We start from the raw sequence: 19,199 nt of genomic DNA, 5'->3' as shown, positions 1-19,199 counted from the left end.
CTCCTCCCCCTCCTCCCCCCCTTCCTTCGTCCTCCGAGCTTTTGTCGGCACTTCCCACTCCAGGCAGGATCTCGTTTGCTCCTCGTGCAAACCACCTTCCCAACTTTTTTCTCCATCTCTATCTCTTCCTACTGTTTCTTCTCGTTCTCTTTCTATTTCTGCTGATCCTTACCTTTCTCTTCTTCTTGTTCTATCCTCCCTTTTCTCCTCTTTCACTCTCTCTCTCTCTCTCTCTCTCTCTCTCTCTCTCTCTCTCTCTCTCTCTCTCTCTCTCTCTCTCTCTCTCTCTCTCTCTCTCTCTCTATAACCACATTATCTCCCTCCTCTTTCCCGGTTCCTCTTTCTCTTCGCTTCAATCTTCCCTTCCTTTCCCTTTACTTCTATTGAATTGCCTTTCCTCCCTCCCATCTTCTCTCTCTCTCTCTCTCTCTCTCTCTCTCTCTCTCTCTCTCTCTCTCTCTCTCTCTCTCTCTCTCTCTCTTCCTCTCTCTCTCTCCTCTCTCTCCTCTCTCCCTCTCTCTCTTCCTCTCTCCCTCTCTCTCCTCTCTCCCTCTCTCTTCCTCTCTCTTTCTCTCCCTCTCTCTCTCTCTCTCTCTCTCTCTCTCTCTCTCTCTCTCTCTCTCTCTCTCTCTCTCTCTCTCTCTCTTTTTCTTTCCCTCCCTCTCCCACTTTTTTTTTTCTTTTTTCTATTTTCTTCCTGGGTCCCATTCTTTGTTTGGCTGTCTGAGTGGGCCTCCTTCTTCCTCTGAAGTCACTCTTGAACCTCATCTCTAAATGCCGCCTTTGGTTCTCCTCCTCCTCCTCCTCCTCCTCCTCCTCCTCCTCCTCCTCCTCCTCCTCCTCCTCCTCCTCCTGGTGTCACTCCCACTCCTCATCCTCTTTGTCCTTTTCCTCATCTTTCTTCTTCTCGTGGTCCTCATCCTCCTGGCCCTTTTTGGTCTCTTCCTTCCTACTCCGTTTTCTCCTCTTATTCTTCTTCCTCTATCATCTCCTTCGCCGCCGCCGCCGCCGCCTCCTCCTCTGCCTCCACCTCCACTTCTATCTTTTCTTTCGTTTTCTCCTGCTCGTTTCCTTTTCCTCTTCCTCCTTCTCCTGCTGCTCCTTCTCCTCCACCTCCAACTATTGTTCATTATCCTCTTATTTCTTCTCTTTCTCATTTTCCTCCTTTTCCTCCAGCTCTTCCTCCTCCTTCTACTGCTCTTCCTCTTTCTTATCCTTCTCCTCTCCCTTCTCCCACCCTCCCCTTCCTCCCCTTCTCCACCTTCTTCACCGCCCCATCCTCTTCCTACTCCCACTTTACTTCTCCCTCCCCCACTCCTTCCGCCTCTCCCTTCACCTCATCCTCATCCCAGGTGCCAGTGCAGGCAGACGGCCGCCAGATGCTCCAGTGGCAGACGGCAGGCATGCCCGTCGCACTCCTCACCACCACCGTTGTCAAAGTATGAAAAGGATCGACACTCGCATGCCGTTCACACTGAGCCAACCTCAAGTCCAAGTAGACCACTTCTACAACACACCTCTTGAAAGTAATACCAAATGATTTTAACAAGGAGGAGGTACCACCGGATAAAACAGTAATGGTGGCAAGGCTCGAACAAAGTCATTGATATCTTCCCTAGATACAATAAGGAAATATCATAGAAACAGAAGAAGAAATGTTTGGCAAAACCAACCAACCAACCAACTGCAATGCCAGGTCAACATCCTGCCCAATGATGATCCGTGAGGATCACCACTGATATTCAGGTTTGTCCCACACGACCCCCCCTTATCCCAGAACACATCAAAGTACACATGCAAATAATCTTGCAGTGATATCACAACAACAAAATGGATGCCAAGTATACACAGAAATACCTTAAGAGAGCTGGAGAAATGCTGGAAGACTCGAAATGGGGTGCCATGCCAAAAATTTCTCGGCGACAGCTGCTCAACCCTGGCTGGTGGCAACCGTGAATCCTTTTTAAAAGCACCGACCTGCCTAATTGAGTGGAAAACCCTTGTTCGCGAAACCCTACAATCCTGGGTCTCCTGTCTGACTGACACACACACACACACACACACACACACACACACACACACACACACACACACACACACACACACACACACACACACACACACACACACACACACACACACACACACACACACACACACACACACACACACACACACACACACACACACACACACACACACACACACACACAGGACTGTAGCAAGTGCGGGATTCGGACAACAGGAAGAAAAAAATCATCACATTAAACAAACAATTCATAAGAACCACATAAATCTACGCTTCCACATTTAAGCTAACTTGACTGACGCTACAACACGAAACTATGCCTGCCCGGCAGCTTAATGAATTTGTCAGGAATTCGCGCGAATAAAAATCAAAAAGTAACTCGCTCTCTCTCAAGAGGACCTTTTCATTTTGGTGCTCACCACTCGACTGTACTTTGGCCACTGCCAGGTTGTTCGCCTCAGCTGTTTGTGAAACCCCATCTCCCTTAGGTAGCGAAAAGGTTCCCCTTGTTGAGAACTACGTTATCCTGCACATACAAGGGCACAAAGGCGCCTTGTAGCCCTTTTCTCTCTCCCCGCGCCTACATTGGCCTTTGATTCTCCTCCGCGCCCCCTTACTTTCTTGCGCGCGGCGAAGGGAAGGGCTCCACTTGATTTCATCACCTTTAGTGAAGCGTCACCTCTCCCCCGCCCCATCTCTCCTCCTCCTCCTCCTCCTCTTCCTCTTCCTCCTCTCCCGTTCCTCCTCTCCTGTTTCTCGTCCTCTTCACTTCCTCTTCCTTTTTCTCTTCTTCCTCTTCTTCCTTCTCTCCTGTTTCTCCTCCTCTTCTTCACCTCCTCCTTTTTCCCCTTCCTTCTCTTCCTCCTCCTCCTCCTCCTCCTCCTCCTCCTCCTCCTCCTCCTCCTCCTCTTCCTCCTCCTCCTCTTCCTCCACAAAGATGCTATGAGCCTTCTCCTTGTTCTCCAGTTCGTTTGGTGTCCCGTCCGACTTTCCCCGGATGCCGCCTTGCTTCCCCAAGCGCCGACTTCACATTTCGTTCCCTGCTCTTGACTCTGCCGTACAAACTCCTTCACATGAGCAGTGTTGTTGCTTGCCATTCATTATAAGAGCTCTTTAATTTCAGACATTAATTACCAACAGAACGGATCGAATTTGCATTCAGTGACTGACTTCTTAGGAGAAATGAACAGTCTGTCCAAGTCATTTTTTTCTACATATAGTCTTTGGTAGTTCACGTGTGGATTTCGAGTTTGTAGCAACGGTTTCTGGCCTTCTGCCACTAACTAGTTAAGAAGCGGAAGCAGCATCTGAGCAAAGCAGTAGAATTTAAAACATAGTGCGAAAAGGAATTTATGTTTATTTGCTTGTTTATTTATTTGTTTCTTTGTTTATTCCGACAACGAACCATTAGATTCTAATGATTACAGGATAGTGTTAATAAGTATATCCCCTCTCACTATTATCTATATATAGTTGGAGAGATTGGTGTAGGGAAATTTCAGGATGAAGCATATACACTTTATTCTCTAACATTTCGAAACGTTAGAGAATAAAGTGCGTCTGCTCCATCCTAGAATTTCCCTACACCACTCACTCCAACCATTTGTCTTTACACTTGTCAATATATATATATATATATATATATATATATATATGTATATGTATATATATATGTATATATATGTATATATATATATATATATATATATATATATATTTATATATATACATACATACATACATACATACATACATACATACATACATACAAACAAAATACATACATACCTCGTACTGGAGTATTGGTTGTATATTTTTCTTCATATTATTTGCACAGTAGTAATCGGCCAATACTTTAGGTACTATTTTGGGGCTCCCCTACGGACTAGAGCAACACGTTATTTACCTGATGTTAGAGTAAGATATCTACTTCTAGAGGCATGATGCTACTTTTTTACCATGACTAATTCTCCGTTATGCTGTTCCCCTGAAATTGTCCTTTACAACTTGAATGAGTATACCTTTATTGTGTCCCCTGTGGTGGTAGGGGGAGAAAGAAATCTGCCACCGTGATTCTCATGGGAGTCGTAAAAAGCGACAAAGCGGAAATGGATTGATGGGACTAGGTATCCTGTTTTTTGTATACTTGTACTACGAGAAGTCAAGACATAAGAGGGTCTGGGAGATTTCCAGCCAGAATCCTAAGATTTGTGTCATTGAATGTGCGTGATTGTTGTACAGATGAGAGTGAAAGGGAAAGAGACATGCAGAATATTTGTAAGAAGGAAAATGGATGTGTTAGCGTTAAGTGAAACTCATTTGAAAGGGAGTAGTGATTTTGATTTTGGAAGTGTGGTAGGCAGAGTGTAAGTCTTAGAGGAGAGAAACTGGAGGAAGGGAATATTTTTAAGTATTTGGGTTTAGGTTAGGAGTAATATTGGAGATAGACCCGTGTCGTCGTTTTCCACATTCTTCAACTTGTCACAATGTCTCGCCATATATGTCATATATATATATGACAAATGAGGAGACAAGAAGAACTGGGGCTACCCACGTTGGATGAGCGAAGAGAAATGATATGATATTTGGAGGAGAGAAAGGAATAGAAAAATCGACAGACACGGTTTGTAAGTATGGAATCAAAGTCATAGCAATAATTAGAAAAAGACAAACTGATTAAAAGGTGTTAGGAAGCTTAGTTTTTTTCGTAGATGCATCATTTTGCGGAAAACGTTAGAAGGCCACCAACATAAATTAAGTCAGAACTTGATTAATGGAGGTATGAGGACGGGAAAGGAAGACCATAGATAGCTCAAATTCCCAGTACTACAATTATGTCAATACAATCAGGTACACACACAAACACACACATACGTTCATACATGCACACAAACACTCACATACACACACACATTCATCCATTCCTTCTTTAATCGTATTCTTTAATCTTTTGTATCCGCATTATTGTTAAGCGATATCAAAATGTTACTGACAGGGCGGCGGCGGCTGACTCCAAACCTGGATTGGCGATGGCTCTCTCGTTCTAGTGGGCTTTGCTGGGTCCTTTGTCCCCGACCTCCTGGGAGCTGGCCCTTTTTCCCCCCTCCATCACCTACACACGAGTAGTTCTCATTTAAACTGGACGGAGTCCACACTGGTATTAATCAGAATAAAAGCTGCTGATGGCGTCGTCGTCTCTACTCTTTCGCTATGATGATTGGGTCCAAAACGATTCATTGTTTGGGATTGGAAATAATGTTTTCGTCCTCTTTCTCATCTTCCTCCACCTCTTTTTCCTTATTTTCCTCTTCCTGTCCCCCTCCTCCTCCTCGTCCTCTTCCTCCTCCACCGCTTCCTCCACCTTCTCCTCCTCATCATCATCATCCTCATCCTCATCCTCCTCTTCTCTTCCTCCTCATCTTCCCCCTTCCCTCATCCTCCCCCTCCCCCACCTCCTCATCCTCACCCTTCCCTACTCCGCCCTCCTCCCCTTCCCCCTCCTCCTCCTCCTCCCCCTCCTTCTTCTCCTCCCTGTTTCCCAGGCCTCCCGTCCTTAGACTTCCTCAATCTGGTATCCTCAACATCCGCTGGGAGTCTCTCGCTTGACCCCGTCGCGTTTGTCATTTTTATCTTTACTCCCCATCCTGTCATTCTCTCCCCAACTCTTTCCTTCTCTTTCCTTCCGTTCGTGTTCAGGGCCACTTACTCCATTCATGCTGCGGCGCAAAGTTCCCCTCCAGTCCTTCGGGTGAATAAAGTAATCAAGGGTCAGCCATACGTAAATCTCGAAAATGTTGCTCGGGCATAAACACGTAAGCTCCAGTTCCCTCCTCAAGATTTCTGGGAGAACGTGCAGGAACGCACGCCAGCGTGGTGCCGCCTACGTACGAGTAGTATTATGCCTTGCAGTACAGCCGCAGTCGCCTGTAGAGCCTGCGGGCGGCCTCTGTAGTGATCCCCCGTGAAGGCATGCGCAGACTCATAGCAGCGCCCTCTTTTGAGCAAGCGCAGAGGTTCTTTTTTCGTGATTATTTTTATCTGCAGCCATCCCACCTCCGTCTTACCAGAAATTAAAAAGCATAGCGTAACTTTTAAAAACACAGGACAAGGAGAATTTTAAACATTTCGAGCATCTCTCTCAAGTGTTTTTGCGAAAAGTCCTCAAGAGACCAACTCGCCAAGACTTGCTAGCTAGCTAGCCAGGGCCCTATTGAGGAGGACAAAGTCTTCTCCTCATCCACCGCCCCTCCTTGTTCCCCTCCCCGCCCCTCCTCCTCTTCCTCTTCCTCTTCCTCTTCCTCTTCCTCCTCTCTTTTCCTTCATCCTCATTTTTATTCACCTTATCATCATTCTTATTATTTTCATTCTTATCCCCTTCCCTCTAATATTCATCCTAGTCTTCTTCCTCTTCCTCCTTTCTTTCTCCTCCTCCTCCTCCTCTTCATCTACTCTATTTCATACCCTTCTTGTCCCCTTCCCACTGTCCTTTCCTTCATCTCTTTCTTATTCATCGTCCGTTTCCAGTTCTTCCTCCTCTCCCCCTTTTTCTTCTCTCAAACCTCCTCCACCTCCTTCACCACTTACTCTTTCTCTTCCCTCTTACTCCTTCTCCTTCTCACCCCTCTTCTTCCTCCCTCTTTCTTCTCCCTCTTCCAACTCCCTTTACCACCTTCCCCTTCCTCCTCGCTATTCCTCCTCCTTGCTCCTCCTACTCCCTTTACCACCTTCCCCTTCCTCCTCGCTATTCCTCCTCCTTGCTCCTCCTACTCCAACTTCCTCTCACATCTCCTTTATCTTCCCTCTCCATCTTCATCTTTCCACCTCCCTCTCCCTCTTCTTACTTTTCCTCCTCCTCACTCTTCCCTCTTCCTCCTCCTCCTCCTCCTCCTCCTCTTCCTGTTGCTGACCTTCCGACTTCTGGTGCAGCCTTGGGCCGCCGAGCCTTCCTTGGTGATTGAAGGCAGCCACTGCACCAGGAACAACCTTAACGCCTTCGACCGCAGGACCCCGACCCTCTTATCTCTTTTTCCTGTCTTCTTCACCTCGTTCACCCTCAAAACACACACACACACACACACACACACACACACACACACACACACACACACACACACACACACACACACACACACACACACACACACACTTGCGTGCGAGTACGCGTAGGCAGACACACTCATTCCAAGTAGTGGGGCCTCTTATGAATCGTGAGAGCTTGCACTGTGGCTATCTTCTTGGGATCAGCAAGGAAACCTGGAGGTTCTGCTGCTGAGGGAGGGAGGTATCATCTCCTGCTGGCGGAGGAGGTTGGCGAAACTGTGTCTGAGGGTAATGGTATTGTGGCCGAGTGGTGCACCCCCCTCCCCGGGGGGGGGGGTGCTATTGGATACAAGAGTCGTGTTGCGGCGTCGAGGCTGTCATCCTTTTAATGCTTCGATGGTGATACGGGGTGGGACTGTCGGGCTGGAAAGGGCGGCGGCGGCGGAGGAGGAGGAGGGGCTTTCGAAGGCTTCGTGGGACTCTTCTGTTACGGTCGGCAGATTGGGGCGCCGCAAACAGGGTCAAAGTTCAAGATGGAAATGAGCTTTTTTTTTCCTCCCCCTCTCTCTCTCTCTCTCTTTCTCTTCTTCTTCTTCTTCTTCTTCTTCTTCCCGGTCTCTCTCTCCCACTCTCTCTTCTTCTTCTTCTTCTTCCCGGTCTCTCTCTTCTTTCCCCCCTCTCTCTCCCTCCTTCCCTCCCCCTCCCTCCCTCCCTCCCTTCCTCCTTCTATCCCTCCTTCCTAAGAGCGTATAAATTTTGTCTCACCCGAGAGAGAGAGAGAGAGAGAGAGAGAGAGAGAGAGAGAGAGCGAAAGAGAGAGAGAGCGAGAGAGAGCAAAACTAGTAAGCCAATTTTTCGCGGAGTTGGTGAAAGAAGTTCGGCTCACGGCCCCGTTGTACCTCGGAACTCATTTGACCGACTGTGCATCTGAAGCCCACAAAGGCAAGAAACGACGACGACAACGACGACGACGGAGAAGACGCCAAGTAAGTCTGTGTTGCGTGGCGGCGAAGGTAAAACGTTGTTTGCTTTATTAACTGCAAGACTGAGAGCCCAAAGTACCGACGGGAGATGAACAGTGGTGGTCTCGAGGGAGTCTGCGAAAAAGGAAGAACTTTCCTTCCCTTCCTCTTCCTACTCTTCCTCCTCTTGTTCTTCGTCCTCTAGTTCATCTTCCTTCTTCCTCTACCCCCTCCGCTCTCTCCTCCCCAGCCATCTTTCCTCTCTTCCTTCTGCTCTTCCTTCTTCTCATCCTCTTCTTTTCCCTCTTCCTCTTCCTCCACCCCTCCCCTTCTCCCCCCCTTGCTCTATCTCCTTCTCTTCCCCTTCCTCTTTCTCTTCCTCCTCTTCCTCTTCCCCTTTTTCCTCTTCCTGCTCCTCCTCCTCTCCTCCCTGCCTGCACTTCCTCCTTTTCCTGCTACACCTCCGTTTTGGTCTTCTCCTTCGTCTCCGCCTCGGGGAGAGTCTGCCGGATACAAGAACGATTTCGACTTTCGGCCTTCAGCGTCTTCAGCCCCAAGAAGATTGATGAAGCCGAGGCGGTTTGAAAGGGGTTGATTAGCAGCTGCCGCCCGGCCAAATAGAAAAGACTTGATAGCAGATGAAATTAAAGCTGTGGATCGGATTGAGCCGCCGCGCCGCGCCCCTTGGGGGTGAGGGGGGGGAGAGCTGATGCTGGAGGTTGGCGGTGATACGCCGTAACGACCCTGCTGCGCTGCACGGCCGCTAAGTAGTGCCACCATCGGGGAACCGGCGACGGTTCGTCTGTGTACGGAGGACGAGGGAGAGGGAGGGAGTCATTGGATGGGGGAGTCTTCGGTTAGGGGAAAGTAGTGTCACTTCGAAATGCGGGATTCACCCACAAAGTCAACGTAAAAGCAGTTGGTCAAATTTGAGTAAAATCGTCTGATTAATCCAAACAATAATCCATATAAAACTGGTCGCACGTGCTACAGAGAGAGATAGAGAGAGAGAGAGAGTTAATCCTTGGCATGTTTTGACTCAAAAGAGCACAGACTGGGGTCTATTCGGTCAGGACCCAGAAGTGTCTGCTGGGTTGTATCCTTGGAGTGCCGGGAAGAGGTGTCCTGGACGGGAAAACATAGGGGAGGGACGGTTATCGGAAAGAGAAGAGTCCGGAAGAATCACCACAGCGAATTGGGACGCAGGGGCAGCAGCAGAATCAGGAGGAGGAGGAGGAGGAGGAGGAGAAGGGACAAGAGGGATCGGTTGGGAGTCGAAGGGAGTAATTTGGGATAAGCAGGCTGAAGGGCAGGAGGGGGAGGACACCCCCCCCTCACTAAACCCTTCCCCCTCCCCATAGGTAGGACGTAGACAGGAGCGAGAAGATATAAATATTCTCTCTCATGTGTGTGTGCATGTGTGCGCGCGCACGTGTGTATGTATTCGTGAAAAGCTGACGCATGCCCGCCAAAGGACAAATTCGCGGACCAACGATTTTTTTTTCCTTTCTTTCTTGCCTCCTGCTCTTCCTCCTCCTTCTCCTCCTCCTCCTCCTACTCCTCCTTCTCCTCCTCCTCCTCCCCCTTTTTTTCTGCTTCTTCGTCTTCTTATTTACCTTCTTTTCTTTTTGTAAATGCATTTCATCAGAACTCAAAAGAAAGGGCGATCTTACAGGTAGTATCGTTTGCTAAGAAAAAAATTATAGAAAAAAGTCTTAGCCAACCTAGCCTAAATCTCCCAAAGTTCCGAAAAATCATTCATACGTGATTATATTAGATAATGGTGATAGTAACGATGATAAGAGTGAAGTGATAATCGCGAATGGGAATGGGAAACCAACATCGACGTGAAAGTGACCGGCGGTGGCATCGAGAGAGAGAGAGAGAGAGAGCCTCAAGGGGTTGTGGACGGATGGAGGGAGAGAGGAAGGATGGAGGAGGTTGAAGTGAGTGAGAGTGAGGAGGACTTGCAGTTCAATTGTAGGGGTGTGCATTAGAAAGTTGTCAATAACTTTGAGTTGGTTGTTGTTGTTGTTGTTAGTGGATTGCGTCTTGTTTGGGGGATGGTTTTGGGGCTACCATGAGAATGAGCTGAGCACAGTAATTGCCTTCATTCAGGTTTTTGCCCGACGACAGACACTCGCACCCATTGTTTCCTCTCTCTCTCTCTCTCTCTCTCTCTCTCTCTCTCTCTCTCTCTCTCTCTCTCTCTCTCTCTCTCTCTCTCTCTCTCTCTCTCTCTCTCTCTCTCTCTCTCTCTCTCTCTCTCTCTCTCTCTCTCTCTCTCTCTCTCTCTCTCTCGCTCTCTCTCTCCCTCTCCCTCTCTCTCATCTTCTCTTCGTTTTTCTCACTCTTTTTCACATGTATTCCTTTACGCCCACGTTCTACACAGTTCCGTACAAGGAAGCGTTACTCCCGCGTTCACACGAGCTTCTACAGTAGCCCCAAAATCTTATCTTTATGCCCCTGGGGTGTCTGTGCTGCCTGCGCGTCGGACCTCACCTCTAGCAGCAGCAAACTTTTGAAGACTTAGACTCTCCGTGAAACAAAAAGTGAGATTGAGGTTGAGGGAGGAGGAGCAGAAAAAAGGTAACATGCCAGTGAACCAACCCTGGACGGGAGCGCCACTCCAGAAAAGACCTTCTGCTCCTGCTGCTGCTCCTCTTCCTCCTCCTCCTCCTCGTCCTCCTTCTCCTCCTCAACCTCCTATTTCATCTCTTCTTTCTTCTCTTCCTCCTCCTCCTACTCGTTCTTCTCTTATTACTCCTAGTCCTCCTCCTCCTCCACCTCCATTTCCTCCACCATATCCTCGCCCTGATCTTCCTCCTCCTCTCACCACGACGCAAGGTGAAAAGGGTTTAGCTTTGGGCCACCATGGGGTTCCTCTCTGTGTAGCCTTAGAACCCAAGTGAGGCCATGGTCAAGTTGGTCGAGGAGGAAGAGAATAGTGCCAGGTAAATAAGGGAGTCACAGCCTTCCTTATACCTCCCCCTCCCCTCTCCCTCCTTCCTTTCCTTCCCTCCTCCCCCCTGCCTCCCTACCACCCTCCTTCCCTCCCTCCCTCTCGCGCGCTTCGATTGGCACCCAATCCACTCGTCTCACCTTCCCCCCACCCCCCTCCCCTATCACCAAGCATCCCCGCCTCCACCCCAACAATCCACCGTAATTGCCCTCCTCCTCCTCCTCCTCCTCCTCCAACTGTGTCCTCACCAATCTCCCCTCTGTTTCTACAGACTCGATCTCCACACACCTAGACCTCTCATCGCCCCCCCCACACACGCCAAATCACCCTCCTCTCCCCTACGCCTACGCCCCTAGGCCCCTAGCACCCCCACGACAAATTATCTTTTCCCCAATTGCATCACCACCTCAACTCCCTCCTCCTCTTCCTCTTCCTCCTTCTCCTCTTCCTGTTCCTGCTCCACTTACTCCTTCTCCTCTTCCTCTTCCTGCTCCTACTCTTTCTCCTTCACAACCACCACGAATCCTAGCATTTCTTCCTCCACCTGTGCCGTCTCCATTATCCAGCAGTATTAATTTTTCATGTCTCGGTTAGGTTGTCTTCACACTTTTATTTCATTTTATATTTCGTCACACTACTTTTCATGCCTACATACACACACACACACATACACACACACACACACACACACACACACACACACACACACACACACACACACACACACACACACACACACACACACACACACACACACACACACACACACACACACACACACACACACACACACACACACGGGGAAGACAACTGCATGTGCGTACTCGTCTAGTTGTATTGACTTGGCTGAATATACAGGGTCCTGTGTATATTGTCTTCTTCCCCTTGACAGTGCAGTTGAAATTAGTCCCTAAAGACCCTAAATACTGTGGGAGTGTGTCGCCTTTTCAGTAATTATGGGGTCAACCACCTTAGCTATACACAGGAAACTGTTCATACAGGATGTAATAATTGTGTCTGTAGATTTACTCGTAGTTTTGATAATGATGTGTCTTTATACCACCTTTCCCTTGACAGGAATTGGTATTAGGAATTGTGTGTGTAAGGGCAAAGTTTTATCCTTATAAAAGCTTTTTTTTTACCATATTTGAGCTTTATCTGCCTTAGTCTTTCCCTTGGCTTCGTATCTCAAGCTCCTTAGTAGTGGGATGATGACTGATGGTGTCACGATTCTTTGGTGGGTGCGTGTGTGTTTGCATGGGTGCGTGCGTGCGTGCGTATGCGGCGTCACGTATCAAGATGTGCCTGCCCCCTTTCCTCGCTCATCCCGCAGGTGGTTAGGAAGCCTGTCGACTCTTGCTTTTGGACAACTCCAGAGTTCGGTGAAATGAGTGTCATTGTTTAATGTGGCTGCGCCGGTATGATTGTGATGAACTCGCTGACATCATCATTTGGGAAAATGCACATTTGCTCTCTAAAGTAAATCATTACGATTTCAAAATGATGTAATGGTATGCGAAAGTACTTTAATTACTCGTTTATTCTTTTGTATTTCTTGTAATTTTTTGTTTACTTTCATTTCTTAAGTCAGCGTCGTGTGTACATTGTTTCACCTGCGTATTATATGTATGTTTTTATTTTGTGCCTGTCTTCGTTTGTGCTTGTTCGTTTATGCGTACGCATATTTAGTTCCATTTGCGCATGCGCACAAAAGCATGCATTTCTATTTGTAGAAGGCTAGCACCAGTTTTCTCCTTTTAATACATTTTGTTCCAACTTTGACTCTGCCATTTTTCCTTTATTTTCTTTCCTTTCTGCTGCCCTCCTTTCGTTTTTTGAACTAACATTTTTAGCTTTTCACATATTTTTATCCTAGTTTTACTTTTTTTTCGTTTTCAATGCTGTTAACAAAATATTTTCAGTTTAAATCAGCTAGTCTTTCGTTTTATATCATTATCGCTAGTTTTCTGTGTATATGTAGAATACCCGGTATCTATGTCTTCATGGCCTTCCTGTGCTACATTTGTTGTTTATTCCTGTATTAGTTCTTTTCAACATTTTCCGGGCTCTTAATGCTGAAGCTTCTGAATAATCTACGGCTGTACTGACAGTCACAGAAACGATCATTTTTTTTTTTTCACGTTTATGGAACTCAAATTTCAAAAGCTGACAGCCTTGTGCCAGCCTTTTCAACACTGCGACAGACTGTGTAGATGATGTATTGGCAAGTTTAAAACGACTTACCTGGGGGGGGGGGCTCGACCGATCGGGATCACTTTCATGCGAGTGGCACAGCCTCGGAATGAAATCGGCGGGGGGATCATTTGCCACAAGCTGTGCTGCCGTCTCGAAGGTTGGCCCGACTCGCACACGCGTAGTATGGTGCGACTAGATCCTTTCCTTCCTGCGGGAGGGGGGGGGGGACCACGTGCCCCTCCTCGAGGAGCCTGAAGGTTGTTCGTTCCTCCGTGCCGCCTCGGCTTTGCCTCTCGTGCGCGACCGTTAGTTAACTGTCTCCCTGCAACCCAGGTGTTGTTCACTCCCATGACACTCCAACTGGACCGCTCCTTCAGCGCAGGGTTTCCCATAGCTCGCTTGGGTGAGGGTATCGCTTAGAATTAGCCAGAACAAAATCTGGAAAGTTCGTCAGCGTAGCAGTAGCGGATTGAAATACGAGGCCGTACTAGTCTTTTAAAGGCAGACTTCCTTAAGTCGAAGAATAAAAGTATTTGTTTTTTATGGACCAAAGTTTGTGAACTTCGTTACGGTTATGAAGGGGGTTAACCTCGGATACAGGTTTTTTGTAGGAGACCTGGTTTGGTCAAATTTATCCTCAGGAGACGCTTAGCTCCACCAAAGCCTTTAGCCTTACCTCGTGTGGGTCTGCCAATGCTACCTTAAGCTTGTAGGGATATCTGTTGGGCCATACACTAATCGAACTTGTTACTCGTAAGCACAGATAAGCATTGGAAGCTTAACTTTATTGTCCAAGGTTCCAAACTTTATTGTTCAAGGACTTAAGCTTTATCGCGCAAAGGGACTTAAGGTTTCACAAGTAAAGCCCCGTAACATTTGCATAAGCTTTCCACGTCTTAGTTTCCATTTACCTAGTGTAAGAGGAAGGAGGGGTCCTTTTGGGCAGTTCCATCCTTCACACGTGACTAATACGTATTGCAGTCTTTTCGTCCATTGATGTAAGGGTATCATTCCTATCATTGTGTTGTGGCGTGGCCACAGTGAGGGTACACGACCTTCAAACTCCGTCGTCGGCGTGACAGGTAATGCCGTTGAACGGTATGGAGTTGATTGCCAGGAAGCAGAGGTTGGACAAGTGGACTCTACCACGAAGGCGGGGGGGTAGGTCGAATGGAGATACTAAAGGGGGAGGGGCTGACTCCGATGAAGGAGAATGTGCTGCTGCCAGTGGGGAGCGGGTAGGGGGAAGGGAGGTGCACCTTCAGACGAGCGCGAGAGTGGGCGTGGGCGTGGGGGGGGTGTTGCCAAGGAAGCCATGGAGCACGCCCGCGAGCTGTGAATCTCTCATTAGCCACGAGTTGACGGCGGTTCCCCAAGGGCACTGGGCAGGAAATACCCTTTTAGATTATTCATGTTGAATACACAGAGGCAGGATGTACCTTTATCTCCCGACAATAGATGGCGTGCTCTTCATCCCTGTTGTGCCGCGGGCTCTCGACAGTTAGAGTTTCTGGGGGATTGTAAAAGCCAGGTGATGACTGTATGCGTGCGTGTGCGTGTGTGTGTATGTGTGTGTGTGTGACTGCGTTTGTGTGAGTGTGTGCATGTGTATGTTCGTGTGTGTATCTTCGTATGTGTGTTTGTGTGTGAATGTGTATGTGTGTGTCTGTGCGGGGTGTGTATGTGTATGCGTGTGCATGCGCGCGCGTGTGGGGGGGGAGGGGTTGACTCGCACGCACGCACGCACGCGTGTAGACAGAGTCGGCCGGCTCCGAGCCTCTCAAGTCCGGGCCCCGGCCGCCTGGTCCTCCCCGCTCGCTTCGCCTCGCCTCGCCTTGCCTCGCCTTGCCTCGCTTGGCCTCTTCGCCTTGGCCTCTGCCGCCACCGCTTCAGCTTACATTTGGGAATACAAGTGCACACATGTTTAGGTCAGGAGTACCTGAATATACAGTATGTGGAAGCATGCGCTAGTTTGTAGTCACCCGTGTGTGCGTGCACGGACATTGTTCGGATGGATGGACGGACTAGTTCACCACAGCTTCGGTCCTCGTGCACGCACACTCGCCGCCGCCGCCGTCGTGGTGGTGCCTTTACATTTCGCGTCCTGGTTTGGCTAGTCCAAGGTTTTGATAGTTTGTCCAGTTTTCCGTAAGAAGTTGTGGAGAGAAGAAAGTAGTGCCGTACACTATACTGTGCTAATATATAATTATATGTACAAATGTATGAATGTATAGTGTGTAATGCAAGTGTAGTGTGTCCTCGCGTGTGCGAGTGTATGTGTTGGGGGTGGGTGAGTGAGTTATCACTTATTTACCTATTAGTATGTACATCGCAACCGTATTTGCATTACACGTGGCTTTCTTTACGTGTTATGGAAGTAGACGCTCGTCTTTGTATTCCAGTAACCAGCTATTACGTAAAGATGCCGATCTCGGCAGTCTACAGAAAGAAAAAAAAAACGGAAAACAAAGAAAAGCGCGCGAGAACCGGTTCCCACTCGCCTTCTCATCGTCGCTCGCTGTCTAGTAGTAGAGGGTAAGGAGGGGGTAGAGGGCCACGTTATTCCCTAGTGTTACCGAGATGCGCCTTCACTTTATCCGGCAAGGGAAGGGGTAAGAGAACAGCTTCACTGTATTTGCTGCTACGTTTTCCTTCTTTGTTTCGTATATATATATTTCCATCATATTATCCTCTCTCTATCCCTCTTTCTCCACCTCTTTCCCCGCTCTTTTTTTTTTCCTTCTTGTTTTTGTTTTCCTCCAAAATTATTTCATTTTTCTATTTATTCGTGGTCAGTCTGTAAGTGAAGGAAATGAGAGGACAATTTTTTGTATCAAGAAGATGTTTTTAATTCCGCCCTGCGTACTACTACAGAGGAGGAATGAATCCTTGGGCGCGGGAGACGGAGGACCCCCCCCCCTCCTCCCTGGGGGTTGACGGTGCCAAAGCCACGCGCCACTCGACCCAAGGCAGGGCAGGGCAGGGCAGGGCAGGGCAGGGCAGGGGGGGGGGGTGATGATGAGGTCCGGCCGGCCTCCCTGCGCGCACCCCGGGAGGGGTGACGTCACACTGCGGACCAAGGAAGGACTGATGAGGGAAGCGGAGGACAGACGTCCGCACTTTCTCAGAACTCGGAAGTTTTCTTCCTCAGCTTCCTTATTTTCCAACTTGAGACTTCTGCTGCGAGTTTAGGGTTTCTCAGCCGGACGACGCGGGAAATGTCGCCGCCAAGTAGGTCCAAGTTGGTGAATAAAGATTGTGTGTTAAGGGCGGGGGGATGAATCCCACCCTTGGACCACTCCTGGGTAGGGTGTCGCAACCAACCCTTATGTGAGTATCGGACCTACCCTCCTCTGCTTGCCGTTAGGTTCTCAGCATTCATTGCGCTATTGACTTCGTTCTCAGCTTTGCAGGAAGTCGAAAAAATGCTCTCCATTTTTTTTTTTTTTTTTTTTGTGATAAAATTTTGTTGAAGGTGATGCTAATTTCCACGTTGATAGTTTCTTGCAGATAGGAGATTATAAACGCCTACGGAAAAGGTCTGCGGATTTTAGACCATCCACTGCGGTGAATAGTTAGGTCTAAAGAAACCATCTGCAAGAATATGATCAACGTAGAAAGTAACATCACCCTCAACAAAAATTTCTATTAGACGAATTAATTGCTGCCTGTCTACACTGTCATGTGGATTAGCTCTAGGAATTTGGATTTCGTCTAACGTGCTACCGAGATACAAAGCCGTGCTTCGGTATGGAATGTGCATTCGTTAGAGTGTATCAATAGTTTCAATGAGATGTGAGTGTGAGTGCCAACGCCAATATAGTGTGTCGACCATGTCTCGAATAATCCCTTGATTGTTTTATTTATTGACGAATTTATATGATTTATTGCTCTTAGCACCAGCTACGGGAGAAAGGGCTAACAAGGTTAATACAAGTGACATCATGCGTTCGAATGCGTTACCATTGTTGTACCCCATTATAGATAAAGATTTCCTCTGGAATTTCCTGACAACTTTATTAATCTCCCATGCTCTTCCCCCTTCAGGTTCCCCCTGGTGGTGCGAGAGCCCTTCCTGACGCAGGAGCCGAGTATGGTCGTCTTAGGCTTCAATGGCATGACTTCAACGGGTGTCCACCAGCGGCTTCTCGTTCTGTATACCGACACCCTTGTCAAGAATTTCACGTACCTCCTCAGCCTGAACACCAGGAACAAAATTACGGGCAGGAAAGGAAAAGCCAAGGAGCTCTTGAAGTTCTCCTCAGCGCCCACGGCCGTAAGTGTGTCACTTAATTCTGTTTCATGGATTAAAGGTCTCTTAGTCGGCTTTATTTTCCATTCTTTCCCAATTTGCGTGTTTGTACGTTCACATGTTATCTCAATTCTCATTAATTTTCTAAATATATACACAATCTAAATGAATCTGTCAGCCGTAACCCCTCTCCCTTTCTGATTGGGCAGAAACGTTGCATCCTATTAGTGTGAAGTCCTTGAAAGTAATTATATTCATTTTTCTAACAGTGTACTATAAGAGAAGTTAATTGTCAAGGCAAAGAATGCCTAACAAGATAATGGAAATAGGTTTTGAAGATTTTGGAGCCACATCCGCAGCTGAGTAAAGTCCTTTGCCGGTAGCCAGAACAAAATAAAAAAAATTAGCCCCCCCCCGTGTGTGTGTGTATATATATATATATATATATATATATATATATATATATATATATATATATTTAAATGTGTGTGTGTGTTTTTATCTATATATTTAGCTCTTTATTCAACCCAAATTCTCTCTGAACAGGACGGTTGTTCCGTAAGGCCTCTGAAACAGGAGGGAAGGTTTCGGGCGTCCTGTCTGGAGGTGGACGGGAAGTACCACCCCGTGATGACGGTGTGGAGCTACGCTCACGAGCACCGAGTCATCAACCCCAACCGGACCATCTTCTACCATGGGTCGCGTCCGGACTTCGACTTCTCACTTCCCTCCGGGATACGGAAAACTAACTACAATATCTTCGTCTATATCAAAGTGGTGGACGGGAAGGGGGTGGCCTGGGACCAGCAGCTGGTGCGCAAGGTCCAGGTCTTCCCCAGACATAACAACGGAGTCGGAGTCAAGTCCATTTTCGAGGAAATCTCCAGGATGGAGATCGAGAGCCCGTCTCTCGTTCTCCAGCGCGTCCGGGCGCTTGCCTACGAGCTCAACCTCATACCTACGTCCGCCGTGAGTCAGACGGTCTTCGACAACATTCTGGCCATCTTCTTCTACCAGAAATGCAAAGAGACTATCCACTTCAAGACTCAGTCGCCCGAAGACTCCTTCACTACGGAGTTGAAGTTGATCAGCCCGCTCCTTCTGGCCTCGAAGCTGCACACGACGAGGTCTGACTCGTTCGACAGCCAAATCGAGCTCTACACAAAGTTTAACATCTTAAAATCCTGCGCACGGGGCCACCTTGTTGAGATAGTTGAGCAGATGCCGGTGCGAGACGAGTGGGAAGTGTTACAGGTCATGTCTGCCTTGTCTGAAGTGTCCAAGGTGGAGGATTACATCTCGAGCAGGACCTTCAGGAAATTGATAAGGGCGATGAGTAACGCTGGGAACCGACACCTGAGCTTGTGGGAGTATGACTCTTCAATGCGAAACGAAGTTGTCGCAGAGTTCTTTTTCCTGACTTCGACACTACTGAGGAAGCAGCGGGAAATCTTCGACTGGGATTTCGTCGACCTCACCTACACCAAGGCCATCATTTTTGAGCTACTTTGTGTCATGAAGAAGGAGGTTTGCAATTTTAGATTTTCTGTTAACATCTGACAGTGTGTTAATTTTTTATTTTTCTTGTATATTTGTTAGATTATTGTGGTAAGGCAGATATGTGAGAAAGCTATAGGATAAAGTAAGGATGTTTCTTGGGCCTTTATGTGTTTGGAAAATGCTTGTGATAGGATAGACAGGAAGGTACTGTGGGAGGTATTGCAGATATATGGGATAGGAGGAAAGCTGCTAAGAACA

General features: G+C 47.8%; 1 protein-coding gene across 4 annotated transcripts in view; it reads left to right on the top strand.

Annotated features, from left to right (window-relative positions):
- The window catches only part of LOC143024761 (uncharacterized), a 271,674-nt gene that overhangs the window by 138,290 nt on the left and 114,185 nt on the right, over positions 1 to 19,199 (top strand). For all 4 annotated transcript variants that reach the window (XR_012966299.1, XM_076183888.1, XM_076183902.1 and 1 more), the window contains exons 6-7: positions 17,237 to 17,465; positions 17,988 to 18,968. Coding sequence is in view for 3 of the 4 variants with exons in the window: in XM_076183888.1 (XP_076040003.1) it covers positions 17,237 to 17,465; positions 17,988 to 18,968 (1,210 nt within the window). In the remaining variant the exon portion in view is untranslated. The remainder of the gene's footprint in view (positions 1 to 17,236; positions 17,466 to 17,987; positions 18,969 to 19,199) is intronic.

This window comes from Oratosquilla oratoria, chromosome 1, assembly GCF_046742065.1.
Source record: "Oratosquilla oratoria isolate Oo_2021 chromosome 1, ASM4674206v1, whole genome shotgun sequence".
In the NCBI taxonomy this organism is placed as follows: domain Eukaryota; kingdom Metazoa; phylum Arthropoda; class Malacostraca; order Stomatopoda; family Squillidae; genus Oratosquilla; species Oratosquilla oratoria.
The sequence above is the reverse complement of the archived record's forward strand: the minus strand, read 5'-3'. Positions and strand labels throughout refer to the sequence as shown.